The 19049-nt window shown below is 43.1% G+C and overlaps 1 protein-coding gene across 13 annotated transcripts in view; it reads left to right on the top strand.

The window, feature by feature from the left end:
* Positions 1 to 19049, top strand: part of ARID1B (AT-rich interaction domain 1B) — a 440094-nt gene that overhangs the window by 356374 nt on the left and 64671 nt on the right. For all 13 annotated transcript variants that reach the window (XM_078054524.1, XM_078054525.1, XM_078054529.1 and 10 more), the window contains one exon: positions 6633 to 6812. In XM_078054524.1, coding sequence (XP_077910650.1) covers positions 6633 to 6812 — 180 coding nt within the window. The remainder of the gene's footprint in view (positions 1 to 6632; positions 6813 to 19049) is intronic.

The raw sequence follows: 19049 nt of genomic DNA, 5'->3' as shown, positions 1-19049 counted from the left end.
AAATGAGCTAATAAAGAACTAAGCTATTAGCATGTAATATATGTTCATTAAATGTCAACTGTTATTGACAGTGAGTGGCAACATTGTCTGGCACATGAGAAGTAGTCAGTAAACATTTATTAAGTGAAGGGACATGCCAAGGCTTGCCGGTCTAAAGCAACCTGGTGCCTACGGGGAGAAAAAAGTGTCTGACCGATCAAAACCGAGTGGGGACGCTATGATGGAGCTGGAGAAATAGGTCAGGCCAAATTTGGAAAGACTTGTGTGCTGGCCTAATAAGTTTGGACTTCATTCTGTTAAGCAATCAAGAGTCAGGGACTAGTTTTTGAACAAACACGATCGACAAATCCCTGGAGAGATGAGGAAGGACGGGATTCAGAGCAGAAGTGAAGGCGCGGGCCTTGCGTATGAGTGAAAGATCCCCTTCTGCTGAGAGCAAAACGCAGGAGGTTGGGGCGTGGACATGGATGTTGGTGGGCGAGGGGGCAGGACGTCGTGAGGGCTGGTGCTGCCCGCCCCCGGGTTCCGTGGCTTCATCAGCTCCCTTGGTCATCGTTCCCTGCGTGATAGGTTTTAAGTCCTTCTAAGACAAGGATCATATCGTGTCCTTTTTCTCAGTGCTCTCTCATCCTCCCCACCTTCCGTGAGTGTCAGAGTAGAATTGGAGCTCGCTGGGAGAAGGTGTGTGTCAGGCTGTTGTGTTGAGTCCCCAGTGTGATCGCTGAGATCCGAGCTTGCACGGGGAAGGAAGGGCTCGCGGCATCACTGCAAAGGTGACAGTCATGCTTTTGTCTGGTGTCTTCATGGTGCCTTTCGGTTTAGAAAAGCAACTTCTGCATATGCTTTCCTTATTTCATTCTCAGAATGATCCTGGAAGGGGGGAAGGAAGGTGGTGCGGTTACACACAAGCGAGCCCGTGGGTCCACACGGTGGGTCGTAGAGGCAGCTCCTGACCCACGTCTCATGATTGCAAACAGATGCGGCGTGTTTCCTTTGCTCTGAGGGTGTAGCTTTCCCTCTCTGTCCCCCCCACCAAAGGGCAGCTCTGATGTTTCATATCAGAAGTGCACCTGTTCATTTGGAACGTGGTAGTACAAGTGTGTGTGTCTGTATACACATGTAGTGAAGGACTCAGAAATAGCAAATTCATTTATATAGACCTTCTGTGGATTTATGGTACGGATGAAATATATAAGGGATATTTTCATAGGCAGTTTCTATGATTTTTCAATAAGTACTTTGTATAATGTAAATAATAATTATCTCATTTATAATCCAAAATTTGTATTTCCCCACGTTAGATACTTACTTGGGGCATACAATTCCATAATACACCCAGTAATAAAATATACTTTCATAATATATAAGAAATGAATTTTGTACTTTCTAAATTTCCCTTACTAGAAAGTTTGGTTTTCTAAATTCAGATGGCTTGTAACCAGCGAAACTTCACACCTTTTTTAAAAAGCAGCTTTATTCTCTCAGCTGTCAGTTTTTCTATTCATAAACTATGTCACAAGCTGTCGTTTTATAATAACTTTCTAAAAGAAGCAAAATACAATCAAATAAATATGTCGCCATAAATAGGTAGAAAATTCTTGGTTGAAATTTGGTTTTTGGAAACATTTTTACATTTATTTCATTCAAAACAAAGGTTAAAATCAAAACAAAGCAAGAAGTATCCCAAATAAATATACATGGAAATCACAAACTTGATTAGATTTTTCCTAGGGCAAAACGTGCCGAAGGCAGAATTGAGAACTAGAGCTAGAAGTGTCCCTGTGAGGACTGTGTTCCCTCCTTCTCCTCCCCATTGAACAGCTGGCGGGACTGCAACCAGACAGGTTCTGTGCACGGCAGACGCGGGAGGCCAGGGCCAGCCGCCCGGCTCGGTGCCCTCGCGGCCTCACGAGCTGCCGCTCTTGCTTTTCTTTTGTGAATGTGTAGTAGTACCAACTACTAATTACTGAAAGCCTGCTGTTCCGGGCACCCACGATATTCTCTCATTTAATCCCCACAGCATCTCTGTGAAGTAGATGCAATTGCCCCTGTTCTACAGATGAGGATGCAAATAATAGACATGCAGAGTTTCTATCTTGGGAATGAAAAGTAGAAATGCTTCCTTTTTAGCCAACTTTTGTCTTCAAATTTTTCATCAATTTGTTTAGACTATGGTAATAGTCAGGAACCTCTTGAGAATACAGTTCTGTCCATAATGGAAACCTTTTTTGGTAGGATTACAGCCAGCGTGTAACTGTGATTATATGTTACAGATCACTTCACTTGCGTCCTCACTGGTCTCCTGCAGTCCTTTCTTCATGCTGCAGGTTATAACAGAATTAGCTTTCAGAAATGTAAGTCAGGTCATACCGCTTTCCTGCTAAGACAGCCCGTGGTCCTTGCTACTGTTGATCTCAGTGAAGGACCACATTCCCCCCGGATTGCAGATACAAGAGCTTCGGTGAGCCGTATCACTGTTGGCGTAATAGAAGCTGTATCTGCAAGATGAAATACCTCGTAGTCAGGATGTAGAGTGACTAACAGAAAGGTGGGCAAATGATATAAATGGTTCTAGGAAAGGAACAAAAAACAGCTACTAAGCAAAATGTTCCCGTTTACTCATAAGAGAAATACAAAATCAAACACAAATTATAAAACACCTCCAAAAAGATACATTACAAACCATTGCCCCTGGCGCGGGAAACTCAGTGGTAAGAGAGAGGGATGCAGTAGTCCCTCCCTCCACACCCCCACTCCCCTCCATGCTTTCACTTTCCCAGTCTCCGCAGCCAGCCACACTCCGGAAGCAGATGATCCTCCTTCTGACCTAGGATTAGACGGTCAGTAGTGGCTAATGCTACGTCACAACCCCTGCGTCATACTCCTCACACCCTCATCTCCTCCTGTGGGCATTTTATCGTTTAACATCATCCCAGAAAGAAGAAGGGTGGGTATGGTACAGGATGTCGAGAGAGAGAGAGAGACCACATTCATATAGATTTTATTACAGTATCTTGTTGTAATTGTTCTGTTCTATATTAGTTATTGCTGTTCATCTCTTACTGTGCCCAATTTATGAATTAAATTTTATCATAGGCGTGTTTGCATAGGGAAAAGCCTAGTATATGTAGGGCGCTGTACCATCCGCAGCTCCAGGCATCCACTGGGGGTCTTGGAACATATTCCCCTCCCCACCCCACCCCACTCCCGCAGGTAAAGGGAGACGACTGTATGTATATGTTTCTAAACTTTTGTATCGTATTTTGAATTTGTAGACAGTTACACAAGTACTAGAGTAACATGGATTCCACATATTTAAATAAAAAAATGTATAAAAGGTAGTTTGTTCACTCTAGCTAGAAGGTACATCTGAATAGGTGGGGTATTCAGGAGTTGAAAGATATTCGTGGCACTTCATAAAGCAGGAAAGTAGCATCCAGTCCCTTTTCTATATCCCATTTTAGAGCACCAAACACTTTTGCATGGTATTCCGGTTGATCTTACCACTCATCTTCATTTTAAGATGTGGAAACCGAGGCTCAGATAAATTATGATTTGCCTAAGGTCTCACAGCTAGTTCAGTCAGTGCCCACTGTAAGATGTTTCTTTACGTACCTGTCTCCCCAAGAAGATGCTGAGCTAGCGACGCAAACAAGACTATACTGTAGGCCCCGTGTTCCCAGTTGACTGCCATTAGGTGATTTTAGCTCAGAAGGGAGTCAGGCAAGTGACGTCACCTTCTCCTTTCATTGTCTTGGGGAATACATGGAAAGAGATCAGTCTCGTCAAAAACATAAAATGAGATTTCAGAAAACTCTTGTAAGTGGTGCCATTGCAAAAGCAATACACAGAAAAATAGCTTCACAATTTTAATTTCTGTGGAAGGAGAGTGGATTCCATACCCCATAGAACCTTGTCTCTGGGTTGTGGCATTTGACGCTGTGACATATTCCATTTGAATTTGCGTTAATATTCTACCTCTTCTGGAATCTTTCACAAACTTGATTTTCTGCCAGTGATGAGTCAGATAATTCAAATGGAACATGGCATATATATTTTTAAGGACTGAGCAAATAAAAATAAAGAAATAACTTGCCCAGGTAAGAATTGTTAGAACTCATCTGAACAAACCTTAAGCTTGTTAAGTGTCCCAGAGGCAGCAGGAACCCAAGGATGGACTGTATCATCAGAGGTTCTAAATCCTTCAGCATGAAGACTTTCATGGTTGAAGTGAAATTTAATGCCTAAGAAAAGGACCTGTGTTACTTTCTTTAATGAAGAAGATAGCAGTCACTCTCTAAAAGAAAGAAAGACAAACCCACACAATCTGTATGGAATTTAAACACATTTTTTATTAAACAGGACTCTATATGAAACTCTTGAGAATTTTATAGTAAAGCTTAGATAAATATTTCATGAAACATCTTAAGATGCAATCATTTATAGTAATTTTAGTGCTCTGATTTCTGTTTGTTTTCGGATTTAAAAAAGCAAACATTTTCTATGATGATTTATATCTGGGAGCTGCCAATTGAGCCCAATTTCATAAGACTTATCTTTATAAATAAATGGGATAGGATAATAGGGAACAGCTCTACTTACTTGTATTTTATATCTTAACTCTTTAGACAGAAGCAATGTTGAAAGATCTTTTTTTTTCCTAACTGAAATATAAACCATGGCCTTTATAAAAGTCCGACCTCATTTATCCCCCTAAGTTGAAGCTGCCTTTGGATCTGGGTATCATCTTCCCTCCAGCTGCCTCAGAGACTCTTCGGCCACGACTGCTCTAGGTTCTCTGGAATAAACCAGCCCCCACCCCCCACTCGGCAGCATACTGGAGCCTTCACGTGACGTGTGAGAACTCTCACCAACCCAGACTCCTGGGTTTCTGGGAGTTGATCAAACTGCCCTTCCTTAGTATGCTGGTTTGATGGTGTCAGCTTTTTCTTAGAGACAGGTCTTGATTTGGGGTACTGTCTACATGTCTACATGAGTCTTCCACGGGTCATTCTACATACTCGCTTATATTTGCCCAAACTACTGATGATGTGGATATACCCTGACATGATGATCCTGCATCATTTAAAGATGTATTTTCTTTATCCATTTGGACAACTACCTGCTAAGCACCTACTTTGCTGTGCACCGCGGTCTGTGGAGTGCATGAGGAATTTAATATTCATTCAATAAATAGTTACCTCCCATGTGCCAGACACCCTGCTGCCACGTTTGGACGCACTAGTGGGACAGACATGATCCTTGCCCTCACGGAGCTAAGGTTTTAGTGGGCACAGGAAGGCTAAGTGAGTCCCAAATACAGTAAAATGATGGCAGGTTATGAGAAGCGCTGTGAAGAAACTCAAGTGAGAAATGGCCAGGGTGGTGCAGCCCCAGGGCGTGCAGCCCAGGAAGGGGACTTGGAGGTGAGCAGAAATCAGCAGGTGGAAGAGCACTCTCAGGAGGGGGAGCAGGAGAGAATAATGCTTTGTTGATGTTACCTGCAAGGAGCCACAGGACATGGGGTCAGAGTGAGAGCGGCAACGCTTAACCACGGAGGAGGCCACAGGCCGTGGTCAGAGGTTTGCATTTGGTTCCCAGGTTCCTGGGAAGCCTTGAGGGGTTTCATGCAGAAAAGATACGCTCTGATCTCCTTTTTTATTCCTGAAAGATGATTCTGGCAGCTTTGTGGAAAGCAAGGGAAAGGAGCAAAGTGGGGGGTGGGGGGTGGTTGAGGCTGAGAGAGCTGAGGGGAGTTGGGGGGGTGGGGAGGAAGATGGTAGCAGGCCAGGCTTCTGCAGGAGTGGAAGAGCGGAAGAGCAGCCCGAGAGACATTCCAGAAGCGCAGGCAACAAGATGGGCACATACCTGGAGAAAAAGGGGAGGGAGGAGGGAATCCCGGGAGTCAGGGGATTCTGACAGGAGCGTCTGGGGGAGTGCTCGTGCCATTGGTAGAGACGGGGAGACCCCAGGCATGGTAGGTTTGCGGGAGGAGGTCAGAGTTCTGTTTTGGAATAGCAGAATCTGCTCCAGACCCACCCCTTGTTCACAGTGTACCCGTAAGGGGCGGTATGAGCTGGGGTTCATGGGTCTGCAGCACTTTAGGAGTCAAGGTGAAGGATCATTGCTCAGGAGATCAGGGGGCAGAGCAGTTCTGAGCAGTTCCGAGCAGGGGAGAGCAGGATACTGGCCCAACCTTGAGAAGAGGGGCAGGATGTTTAGGTGGCCGGAGACATGCATCCCAGAGATCGGGCGCAGGGGCTCTGAGAGGGCGCTCACAACGTGTCTGGCCTGGCAGGAATGAAAGGCTGGCAGCGTAAGGGGGGCCAGGGTGTTACTGTTGCTTTTTGTAGGGGCCTCATCTCCCAAAAGAGGTTAAGCTTGCTTCCTCTTCTCTCTCTTCTCCTTTCCCTAGTTCAAGCCCATGATCCACTGGGTTCACAGAAACTCTAATGGGCTTTCAGAGTTAGGACTGGGGGAGGCCCAGAGGACCCACTTTGGGGTTGAGACACCTTTAGATGTTTCTTTAGGGGAGTCTCACAGCACCCATCTTCTCCCCCATCCACTTTCCACACAATTCCATGTCCATTTTGTCACCTGCACTTATATATTTCCATTTATTTCCCACCTAGGTTTTATGGCAGGCACACAAAGAAACCCTCAGATGTCTCAGTATGGACCTCAACAGACAGGACCATCCATGTCGCCTCATCCTTCTCCTGGAGGCCAGATGCATCCTGGGATCAGTAGCTTTCAGCAGAGTAACTCAAGTGGGACTTATGGTCCACAGATGAGCCAGTATGGACCACAAGGTAAACACCGTTTCTCAAAAATGCATTGCAGTAGGCTGTAGAAGGTTTGTGAATATGTTAGTCCTTCAAGGTCTTAATAATATAAACACCTTTTAAGATCCCATTATTTGTTACCTGACAGATTTGTAAAGTTAATGCAAACCCACAGTCCTTCAGTTGCCCGCAGTGATGGGAAGAATAATTACAGCAAGTATTCATTAAGCATTCATACATCAGACACTATGGTAACTGCTCTTTAATATGTGTGTTACTAATAAAGGAGTAAATCCGTTTCTGTGATGTAGTTTGAAATGCTTGTTGAGAAATAGACACAGGCCTTGTCTTCAAAAAGTTTCTAATTTAAAACATGGGTTTCATTATGTTGAATTCTGACTGTGTCCCCCGTCTCTCCATAACTATCTTTGTAACAATGTGCTCAGTACTCAGAAGGGTGTTGTCTCATGACATCCACTCCCAGTTTGTCTCCAGAGTTCTGTGTCCGGTAAAAAGCAGCTCTCGTTTTCTCAGTCGGTACCAGTCTTACTCTGCAAAGACAGAACAAAGCCTGAAATGGACATGTCTTTCAAAAAGGATAAGGGGGCACCTGGCTGGCTCAGTTGGTGGAGCAGGCAACTCTTGACCTCGGGGCTGTAAGTTTGAGCCCCACGTTGGGTGTAGAGATTACTTAAAAATAAAATCTTTAAAATTAAAAAAAGGAAGATAAGGCGAGAGTCGAAAAATAATGGAACCATGCCCAAAATGCACTGTTTACATTCTGCCTTCCCGGAAGTTGATGTATGTTTTGTCATGTACATGTAGGATCCTTTTATCAAGGTTTTTAACCTGATATATTTTTTTTCTAAGACACTTTTGGCAGTAAGACATTTGAATTTCGCACCTTCTTTATGTTTTGTTTATTTAAATTAGACATTAATGGATAATTTAGAATAAGAAAATCTGGCGCAATTCCCAGAGTTTCCTCAAAAATATCAGGAATATTCCGAGTGAAGATGATGAATGCCCACTAGGAAATTGTAGTAAAACAACAGTCAAGTCAGGTCTCCTCCTGTTAAATAAAGTCTTCTTCTATGAAGATGTTTGTGTGTGTTTAACAAACCACTGAGCTCTGTCGAGGTTCGTTGAGCGTCTCCAGCCATGAAGCCAGCCCTCACAAGGCGAGACGATCCTCTGAGAAGGCCTAGGCACCTTCTTGACTTTTCACCCAGTGTTCCTCAGGAAAGCTTTTCTTTCTATTTATAGTACTTCACGGTTTGAAAATGGAGTTATCAATGTATTTGTCTTGTTCTTGAAGATTGCTTTCTGAAAGATCATCAGCACCTTCAATATTCCCAACATCACATGGTTTCCTTTCCTCGAGTTGCTTTATTATTTTACATCCCAGCTCTTTCTGTTGTTAGGAAAAACGATACTAGAACCCCCAAAACAAAACTTTGTGGTTCGCCCCTTCCTGCCTTTGTCCATACGTGGAGTGGACGTAGACTTTGTGTTTTGCTTGATTCCCTTTACACCATGTCATTAATGGCTTCCCGTGATACTAATTTCAGTACAACCCTAGGAATTTAGGTCTCACCTGACAGTGGCAGTCTGCCCTGTTCCCGTTCCCTGGCAGCCCCAGGAGGCTGTGACATGGAGACGTTTGTCGCTGCGCTGAGGCAGGTCAGTGAGGCGCTCAGGTGGAAGACCGCATCACTGCCCACGGGACCCATCCGGCGGCCCTCTTCAAAACTGATTTCTTTGACCCTTGTGGAAAGGAGAAAACTTGAGTGAAAGTCAGAAAAGCAGCTGTGATATACACAGAAAATGGGGACTTGGGCTCAGAATGTAATTGGAGACAAGGTCAGAGCCTATTGTTCTCAGAATTGGGAGTGGCTAAAGGTCTGGGACTTAGCCGCTAAAACTCACGAGGGCTTCGTGTAATCTTCAAAATTGGTCTGTCTTCTCTTAAATAATTCACTCTTGCAACCTCATCCTCTACTGTTCTCAGAATAAGGGAAGATAGAACCTTGACTATCTGATGAGTCTTTTGTGAACAGTTAAGAAAGCGCTTACGCTATCGAGTTAATAGCAGGAAAGGCCATTTCTATAGAATGGATTTCTTCGAATAAAACCCTCAGTTTTCTGGAATAATTGAACATTAAGATTCATAATTTAAGAGCACTGAACCTGTGAGGGTTCTCATCCAAACTGCTATGTGTCCTTGGAAAATTGCTTTCTCTTTGGGAGTTACTTTTCCTCTAGAAAATGAGAAAATTCGATCATGTTACTTTGGAATTTGCTTCCAATTCTAATGTTCTCCAGTCTAAATCTTGTTTCAACTCCACAGCCTTTTATATCAATGCAACCTGCTGGATCTACTACATAACATTTTGGCTATATAGTCAAGAAGGTATTTCTTTTAAGGCAAAAATGCGGAGTGTAGGTTGATACTAGAAACCATTTAGAATAATGAGGATAATTTGCATACTCAACACTTTGTAACTTTGAAAATGAGAGCCTGCATATCTGTCCTATCTGCTGTTTCTCCTTCTCCCCGGTGACCTCTCACACACATCCACTCCGAGGTGTGTATCCTCCTGGGTCCCTTGACTGGCTCCCAGTGCTGTGTGCTTAAAATCAGCGGCCTGCTACTCTGTGTTCAACTCAGAATTGTTTGCCTTTCCTCCTTGTATTCTCCAGCAAACACTAAATCACAGGACACGAATGCTTGTAACATATTGTTCAATTCAACAAATGTCCTTACTTTTGTGTTTCTTTGTTGATCCTTCTAAGTATGACACAAATATTTTTTTTCTTCCTCCTCCTAATTAACTACTCAAATTAGTAAAGCATTCAGCTTACAATTTTGTGTTACATGTTTGAAGGTCTCTGAAAAGAATCACTTGTGTGTGACCCACAGAGGCCATTAGTCCCATCTTTTGTTTCTGATCCAAACTAGGTAACTTTCTTCTGGGTAAGTTTTGTTTTTAAGAGCTCTCAGAGGAAGATATCGTACAATCTTTTTTTAAGCCTTTTTACTCTCAGGAGTGGCTTCTCCAAAATTGTTATTTAGTAATAACAACCAACATTTTATTACTGTGTCCTGGGTCCTGTTTGAGGTGGGTTTTTTGTTTGTTTGTTTGTTTGTTGATAGATTTTATTTATTTACTTATTTGAGAGAGAGAGTAGGGGGAGGAGCAGAGGGAGAATCCTAAGCCGACGCCCTGCTGAACACGGAGCCAGACCCGGAGTTCGATCTCTCAACCCCAAGATCATGACCTGAGCCGAAATCAAGAGTCGGATGCTCAACTGACTGAGCCACCCTGGCGACCCTGAAGTGTTTTCCATAGACTAATTCATTTAATGCTCACAACATGCTCTGTGATAGATACTGTTATTATTCCACTCGGCAGATGAAGAAACTGAAGCATACCGTAGGTAAACAGCTTCGCCAGGATACACAGTGGTCATGCCGGGATTCATATTCAGGCAGACTTACCCGTTTTTTTAATTAATGGGAAGCTGTGACGTTATCCGCATTTTGCAAATGAGCAGTTTAACACAGTCCCACAGCTAGTAAGTGTTAGAGCCAGGGTTCAAATCAAGGGAGACTTCAGACACCACTCACATAGTCCCATGCCTCTGACGTACCCCCTCCTTGCTGGTTCATTTGTTCAGTGAGCCACTGAAGAGACAAAAGACAAACTACTCGAGGAACAAGGAACATTTTGGGAATACAGGCTTAGAAATACATCAAAGATACTAGAGATGAAGAAAAGTTTCTATGAAGTTAAGGAAATTTTTAGAAATGTATATTAATACTGTAAAATCTGAATTATTAAATATACAAATGGAATGAATCCAATCTAAATGTTTGAAAATGTTTAATTGTAGTATATTTTATTGAAATAGTACTTTTCTACCTTCAAGCAAGTACATGTAGTAACTACCCCTATAAAATAGGGTTTCCAAGTAGGGCCATACAGACTTGCTTTAATAATAGAAAGGAGTTATGTAATTGACATGTTAATTATTAATGAATTTGGGGGAAAGAAAGCTGAAACAAATTTCACCTATAAAGGTGAAAGAATAAAGACCATCTTGTTTTTGTGTTCCCTAGAACAGTGTCCGTCACACTGACCACAAATATCTTTTGCATATTTGTCACTATTTGCAGAAAATGGGCATCTAGCCTTAATTTTGCTATAAATAAGCAGTTTTACCTTGGGCAACTAAATAATTCTGAGCTTAGATTCCCCTCAGTTCTCACTCACTTGTACGAGAGTGTCTGGGCCACCACATACAGCTGCACAGGTTGTATACTGATACAGCCCTGGGTTTATGCCTTAATTTGTATAGAAGCAGGGATCTTTTAAGTAGGTGAGCCTGATGAGACTTTTATTTCTTTTCTTTTTTAAGATTTAATTATTTATTTTAGAGAAAGAGTGTGCACGCACGTGCAAGTAGGGGGAGGGGCAATGGGAGAGGGAGAGAATCTCTAGCAGACTCCCCGCTGAGCGCAGAGCCCAACACGGGGCTTCATCCCAAGACCCTGGGATCATGACCTGAGCCGAAACCAGGAGTTGAACACTTAACCAACTGAGCCACCCAGGTGCCCTGAGACTTTTACTTATAAATTACTTGATAAAAGGTATTTTCTTCCAGAGTTTCAAGGTTTGGTTTTTTGTTTTTTTTTTTTTCTAAAAGAGATGCCTTCTGAAATATTCCTTCTCCCTTCATTAAAATATATTTCTCAGTGCATTCAGAAAATTCCAAATCATTCCTAGTTGAAATGTGCAGTTCCAAAATAGTGAATCAGACATTAATAATGTTACATCTGTTTCAGTTGAAGAGGATCAACGCATAAATGTCACTCATTGGCGGCCCCTAGCTACTTTAGAGTACCTTATAGGCCCATGACATCCTTGGTGTCACTGTGACCCAGGATTTCAGTCTCTACTATTTTAAGTCCTGAATCTCAGTCTTATTATTGAATTACGCTAAATTCAGCCTCTCTTCGACAGAGGTGAGATGCGTCTGCCCCGTGGATTCATGTTTCCCCTGGACAGGGCTGCAGACTGACCACAGCCTGTTCTTTGGCTTTCCAAACGCTGCTTTCTCACTCCCTGCTCAGTTAACTCATTTTTCCCCCCTTGAAACCGGTTGTGATACACATGACAAATTATAGCCTCCTATTACCATATTACCATAGCCTTATTTTATGGTTAAATCAACAGTACTAGGCAAGTGTCAGTTCCATGTTCTATATTGTTTTGTTGTTAAAGAAATATTCCAGGGGCGCATGGGTGGCTCAGTCGGTTAAGCAGCTGCCTTCGGCTCAGGTCATGGTCCTGGGGTCCTGGGATCGAGCCCCGCGTCCAGCTCCCTGCTCAGCAGAGAGCCTGCTTCTCCCTCTCCCTCTACCTGCCACTGTGACTACTTGTGCTCTCTGTCGATAAATAAATAAAATCTTAAAAAAAAAAAAAAAAAGAAAGAAAGAATAAAGAAATATCCCAAATCTCTATCTCACTGATATTGGGAAAAAGAAATTGAAGTAGGTCAGTTTACAGTGAAAGATTGTTAATGCAGTCTTCTTTTGATGCTCAAATTTAGTTTTCACGTTATAAGATTTAAGCCTGAATTTTTCTTAATAGACCGATAACCATCACAATTTTATCAAAACCCAGGAATTTAGGAAGGAGTGAAGAAAATTTAAACTACAAATCAACTTAAAATTTTAAAAAGAAAAAAAAACATAAAGCAGCTTTAATTTTGACTAGTGCAAAACTCTTTTCCCTTGCTAATTAAAACCAACAGCACTCAAGAGTGCTGCCCTTCACTCCCCTCGCTGAAGAAGCCCATCCTTGCGAAATCATCCAGTGGGCTGTTCCTCTAAGACAGGGCTTGGTCATGACAATCCTGGAGAGCACTGTAGAAATACAGGTGTGGACATTCAGCTTTACTTGACATCTTAGCAAGGTGCCTTTTCCTAGGGCTCACAGCTCGGCCACTTTTTTCAAATGTTTGAAAAGAAATGGCTTTGTTGAGTGACAAGTGACGAATGGGTGAGGGTCCCTCTCAGCCCTCAGGGGAAGCAGGTCAGAGCTCCCCCTCCAGGCAGTGCTGTCCCCACGTGCACAGAGCACAGGGAGGACAGAGGTGCTCAGGCAAGGCGTGACAGTGGTGACCCTGAGACCTTTCATTTCTTACCATAGAGATTTTACTGTTTTACACTAAATTTTGCTATTGACTTGAGATAATACCTTTTTACATTTTTTAATGTCAGTGTTTACTTCTACTCGGTTTGAGAAATAAATCTGAATGTCTGTACATGATGAAAATAAAAACCGACCTATGAGGGGCACCTGAGTGGCTCAGTCGTTAAGCGTCTGCCTTCGGCTCAGGTCATGATCCCAGGGTCCTGGGATCGAGCCCCACATCGGGCTCTCTGCTCAGCGGGAAGCCTGCTTCTCCTTCTCCCACTCCCCCTACTTGTGTTCCCTCTCTCGCTGTGTCTCTCTCTGTCAAATAAATAAATAAAATCTTTAAAAAAAATTAAAAAATAAAAAAAAAACCGACCTATGATGCAATATATAAAAAAAGAATTTCACTGATTAAAAAGTTACTAATACTGGAACAGTTTCTCTCTGTTCCTTGAAAGGTTCTATTTATTGACTGTAAGCATCCAACAGTAGTTACAGTTATTATTATTTTTTTCCCCACAGCAACCTCATGGGACAGATAATCTTGTATTATACCCTTTTTACAGATGAGGAAACTGAACTCGGGAGTGACAAGTGGCTTTCTGAAGGTCCCACGTAGCGGACGGTTACCCCCCTGCTCCTGGAGGGCCTGTGCTCTCTTCCCTCTCACCGCCCTGGAGTCAGGTGCTGCTGGTATCTGACGGTGCCCGTCCGTCCCCTGGGCCTGTATGATGTCAGCCTCCATAACAGTTGTTTCTCTGAAGATGCACTTCTTCCTGAGAGGCCCCCTTCCCCGGAGTGGCTCTCCTCAGTCTCCTCAGCAGGGATGCCTCCCCTCGCCACTCTGTATAAATCTGCCGCCATGTTTCTTCAGGGCACTCACTGGCACCACATGACAGGGTCTAGACTTCCTTCTTTGCCTGTCTCTTGCCACCAGAATGTCAGCTCTTTGCCTTTGTTTGCTGCTGAATCCCCAGCCATTTGCACAGAGCTAGCATGTAAGAGGCCCTTAAGAACTATTTCTGACAGAGATGAAGATGGAAAGTTCCAGAGACACTGGTACCTTTTCAACCCTACCTTGATGCTTCACGGGGTTGGGGTTGATGACTCAGTGCATAATTATCTTTAGGAGGTAAAACGAAGGATCATTTTTGTCTATTTCTCTCTGTGCGTCTGTATTCTCTGCACCGAACTTGCATTATTGTATAATTAAATTTTTTTTAAGATTTTATTTATTTGATGGAGAGAGACCGCAAGAGAGGGAACACAGGTAGGGGGAGGGGGAGAGGGAGAAGCAGGCTTCCCACTGAGCAGGGAGCCCGATGTGGGGCTCGATCCCAGGACCCTGGGATCATGACCTGAGCCGAAGGCAGATGCTTAATGACTGAGCCACCCAGGTGCCCCTGTATCATTAAATTTTTAAAGGGGTCCATTTATGTAACATATGGAAAGAACCACCAAAAGTGAGCCGCTGAAGCCATACTGTGAGGTAGTCGGCCTTTCCCCCTCTATTCCAAGCTTTGTGCAATATGGTTATTTCTCTTACATTGTGAAGACTTTTTAAAATGCATGTTGATCTAGGGAAGATATGTTGCCATAAATACCAATTCCAAAACAAATTCTCTCCATTCCCACAAATAGTAGGATTTAATGCAACTGAAGGTAAGTCAGCTTTCATTTTGAACCTGCTTTTGTGGTCTTCATATCTACTCAGTCATTTTCCCTCCAAAGTAATATCTAAAAGAGCAACATTGTGTTATCAGCCTGTGTAGAAAGCTAGAGTTGGAAGAAGGTTTTTGAAATATAACTTTTTTTTTAACACAGAAAGGATCTTACTGAAATATGGTAACCAGCAAATAAACATGTGAAAAATGCTCAAAGTCATTCTTTGTTAGGGAAATGAAAATTAAAGCCACAGTGATATCCACTTGACACCTACTGGAATGGCTCATTTTTTTTAATTGACAATATCAAGGATGTAGAACAGTTAGAACTCATACATTTTTTTTTTAACTCATACATTTTTTGGTAGAGTTTCTTAGAAAGTCAAACATGCACTTACCCTACAACCTGGCACTCTCATTCCTGCCAAGAGAAATGAAACCTGTGTCCACACAAAGACCTGTGTGCAAATGTTCGTAATTGCCAAAACCTGGAAATAAATGTCCACAGAATTGAATGCTACTCAGCAACAAAAGGGAACAAGCCACTGATGTGTGCAATAATGTGGATGGATTTCAAAAGCATGATGCTAAGGGAAAGGAGCCGGACACAAAAGACTACATACTGTATGATTGTATATGACACTGGGGAGAAGGCAAAACCGTAGGAAGAGAAATCAGATCAGTGGTTCCCATGGGTGGGGGTGAGATTGACCACAAACCGGTAATTTTTTGTCATGATATGATAGAAATACCCCATGTCGTGGTGGTTATAGGACATACAGGATTGTTATTGTATGTAAATTCTATCTCTATAAACATGACCTAAAAATCATATTATATAGTAGACAGCTATAAGCAGTGGTGAGCATTACTAACTAAACAACAAGGTAAATGCCTATTTAGCCCTAATTCACAAACATATTTATCATAATATATAGCTAATTAATCCATTTTATTTTTTCCTGCTCCGGGTAGAGTGTCTGGTCTGTGATTTGGGCACCATTTTACCCTCCACAGCATGGGGGTATAATATGGAGCCTTGCATGTAGAAGTGAGTCATAAGGAATTGTCGAATGGTAACACTGAGAAGCAAAACTTCTTATGTGAGTGGAAACACTTAATAGTTCAAAAAAGCAGGAAGCTTGGAGTATTGATTGTAACTAGCAAATTTAAATATTCCAGAGTCAGGTACAGAATTTTTTGTGATCCTCCTAAAATAATGGTGACTCAAATAGAGTCTAGCTCCTTCTTCCTCTGTCTGGTGCTTGAATATACCTCCTGGTGGGTTGAAATCTGAATTTATTTGGTGACCAATTTTCCGGAGCTGGTGTGCCAAGATGAACCCACTTGAAAACTGTGGGCTCTCGGACTTGGCTGCAAGACCCGTCCAGCTGAGGTGGGCTGGCCCAGCATCTGCTGCCTTCATTGTGCCTAATGCTGGATCCATCTGTTTTCTGTCCGAGCTAGTGCCAACAAATTACTAATCTATTAGAGAAACATGGAAATAAGATTGCACTTCTCATTCCTGGCTTTTCCTCTCATATTTTGCTTGGCTTACATGTTTGGTTTTTGTTTATTTGGGGGAGAAAGATACGTTATCGAGTAGGCAAAGGGGGGAGGCATTAATCATTTTTCACTCCTTCCACACTTTTTTTAAAAGACTATGGGGAAAGATCATCAATTATCCATGTTGTTGATAGTATTATGATTGTTGATGACGGTGGCAGCTATCGTTTATCAGGGGACTCTGTGCTCGGCACTCTACTAGTCCCTTTGTACCAGGTCCCCATTACCGTTCTTACTTTACTGATGGCAAAACTGATGTTCACATAGGTTAAATAACTTATCCAAGGTCATGCCGCTATTCAGACCCCAATTCTAGAGACTGTGCTTTGTCCATCGCTGCCTCTTAAGCCATTTAAAGCCTTTAGAAAGCATTTTTATCCAGGCATGTGAGTTTAATGAGGAAAGTCTTTAGCGTTTCAAGGAGAAGAAAAGGGGACTTTGTATTTCTTCTCCCAAATAGAGGCCTCTATAATTAGAACATATTCCCTTGACATGTGCTTTTGAGTGCCAATTCATGGAATCAACCCAACTGATTGAGGAAAATGAGATTGGGAGCCCAGCACTCAACGGGCCTTTCTAAGCACAAGTGTGTGCGTGCGTGTATGGGTGTGCATGGTGGTTGTGCTCTCACGCAGACCCCACCCGCCTGCTGCCGGGAGACCAGCTGCGGAGTCGAGCAAAGCCAGTGAACCACAGCTCTTCCTCTTAGCACGCACCAGGAATGAGAAGGAGGAAGTAGGGTCCATCTTGGTCATTTCTTTCCTTTGTTTTCCTTAAAATACAGAGTCTGACTGCCAGTGATACCCAAAGTGCAAGAGCCCGGGGTGACAGAGTTTCTCTGTTCTGACCGTAAGCAGAGTTCAACAAAATCAGGAACTTTCTTCTCTTACAAAACTGCATTGTGGGCCACGTCTGCCATAACCATGTCTAAACGCTTGTTTTCTGAAACAAGATTAAAGTGTTATTTCATTTCCTTCGAAAGCAAAGCGTACATATGTTTTCACTGAATCAGGTTTCTTCCCAAATGAGTCACTTACCAAGTGCTGGGGGAGGACGGGAGCTAGTAATCGAATGAATATGTGAATTAATTTCATTTGCATTCGAACTGTGAATGAGTTTATTTATTTTTAATAAAAAGCAAGTGCCAAAAAAGAGCACTGTGTTCCCTGCTGCTATCAGACTCTCTGGCAGCGAGTGCGTGTGAGGTCAGTGAGGATGGAGAGGAGAAGCCTTCACTCTGCCCGCAGAGAAGCGTTCTGAGGACTGTGCTCCCGAGAAGGCGTGGGAAGAGGCAGGCCAGCAGCCTGCCCACCACGCCGTGTCCCTCACAAGCCGGGGAAGCATAAGGTGCCCTTTCCACCGCGATGGTGGGACTGGAAGACAGACGGGGACTTTATGTGGGGGCCTGTGGGGTGGGAGGTTCCAAAACAACAGAAGAACTTTTTATAAAGAACTTTAAAATTGATCAACAGTGAATGTCTTACCTTTTACTTGGAAACAGTGTCCGTTCGATTACTTCCGCAAAGGCAGAGTATTTTCTTAGGAAAAGGCGGTTTAAATTCGAGGAGCTGGCCATAAAATACTGACTCACGTCGGCCTGGGTGGTACCTGAGGTCATTGGTATCACACCTCTCCTGTTCCTTCTAGTCTGTTTTGTTTTCCTCTCCATTTCCAGTTCCTGAAATTGCTAGTGCCTCACTCTGTTGTCATTCCCCTTTAGGCTTTCTTTAGCCTTCCAGAGGACATTCAGGGTCAAAGGGTGCTGGTCGTCACAAGTCCCTTTCTCTGCTGACGGAGCGCTGTATTAGTTGGTCCTAAGGCTGGTCTATAGCAGGGGCCAGCAGATTATGGCCCACTTTGTCCCACCACCTGTGTGTGTAAATAAAGTTTTATTGAACACAGGCACTCTCATTTGTGTATGGAGTGCCTCTGGCCACATCAGGGCCATAGTGACATTTTAGTTGAGACCATCTGGCCCAAATAGCCTAAAATATTCACTGTCCAGCCCTTTACAGAAAGTGTGTCGGCCCCTGGTTCGTGTGAGTGGTGACCTTCCTACCGTCTGCAATAAATAACACACTTCATGGATACCCAAATAAGAAAGCTCATGTAATGCACCTAACAGAGAGCAAGTACCCCGTCCTTGTTGGAAAGTCCGTGGATCTTGTAGATTTAGGTGATGCAGCTTTACATGTGTGGACTTAAGAAAATCTGGTTTTACAGTTGTGATGATATGTCACATAAGTACGGTTTTTCCTTAAGCATTTGAGAGGCCACACCATAGTGTCCTGTGCTTGGACTCTGAACACACAGATTACCTGAATGCGAACCATGCCTTCTCTGCTTAGTAGGCACATGACCTTGAGACAAGCTCCTTAACGTCCTATCCTGTGCCTCAGGTTTCTCATCTCTAGAATTAGGGTTGCAATAACAGAGGCCTCTTAGGCTTGAATACAAGGATTAAATGAGTTCATACAAAGAATTTGGAATTGAGCTTAGCACATAGTAAATATTAAGTATTTGCTTTTATTATTGTTACTCATCAAATCCGATTTCTGCTGGAAAACCTGGAGAAACTCCTCCTTATCTTCAAAATAAACCCTACACTTGGTGGCCTGGAACACAAGGCCCTGTTGAACCTGACCTCCCCCCGCCACGACCCCCGTGCACAGTGACCCATCCTGACTTTGTCTGCTGTCTGGCTGGCTGGGCCACGTGTGCTGTCCTCTACTCTGCCTTACTCGCCACCCAGATACCTACCCCCTACCATTTTCACACGCCTGTTTGCAATACTTTACATACATAATGTCCTTTAACCCTAGCAACTC

This window comes from Halichoerus grypus, chromosome 9 (genome assembly GCF_964656455.1).
Source record: "Halichoerus grypus chromosome 9, mHalGry1.hap1.1, whole genome shotgun sequence".
NCBI lineage: Eukaryota > Metazoa > Chordata > Mammalia > Carnivora > Phocidae > Halichoerus > Halichoerus grypus.
This window is presented reverse-complemented; position numbering and strand designations above follow the sequence as displayed.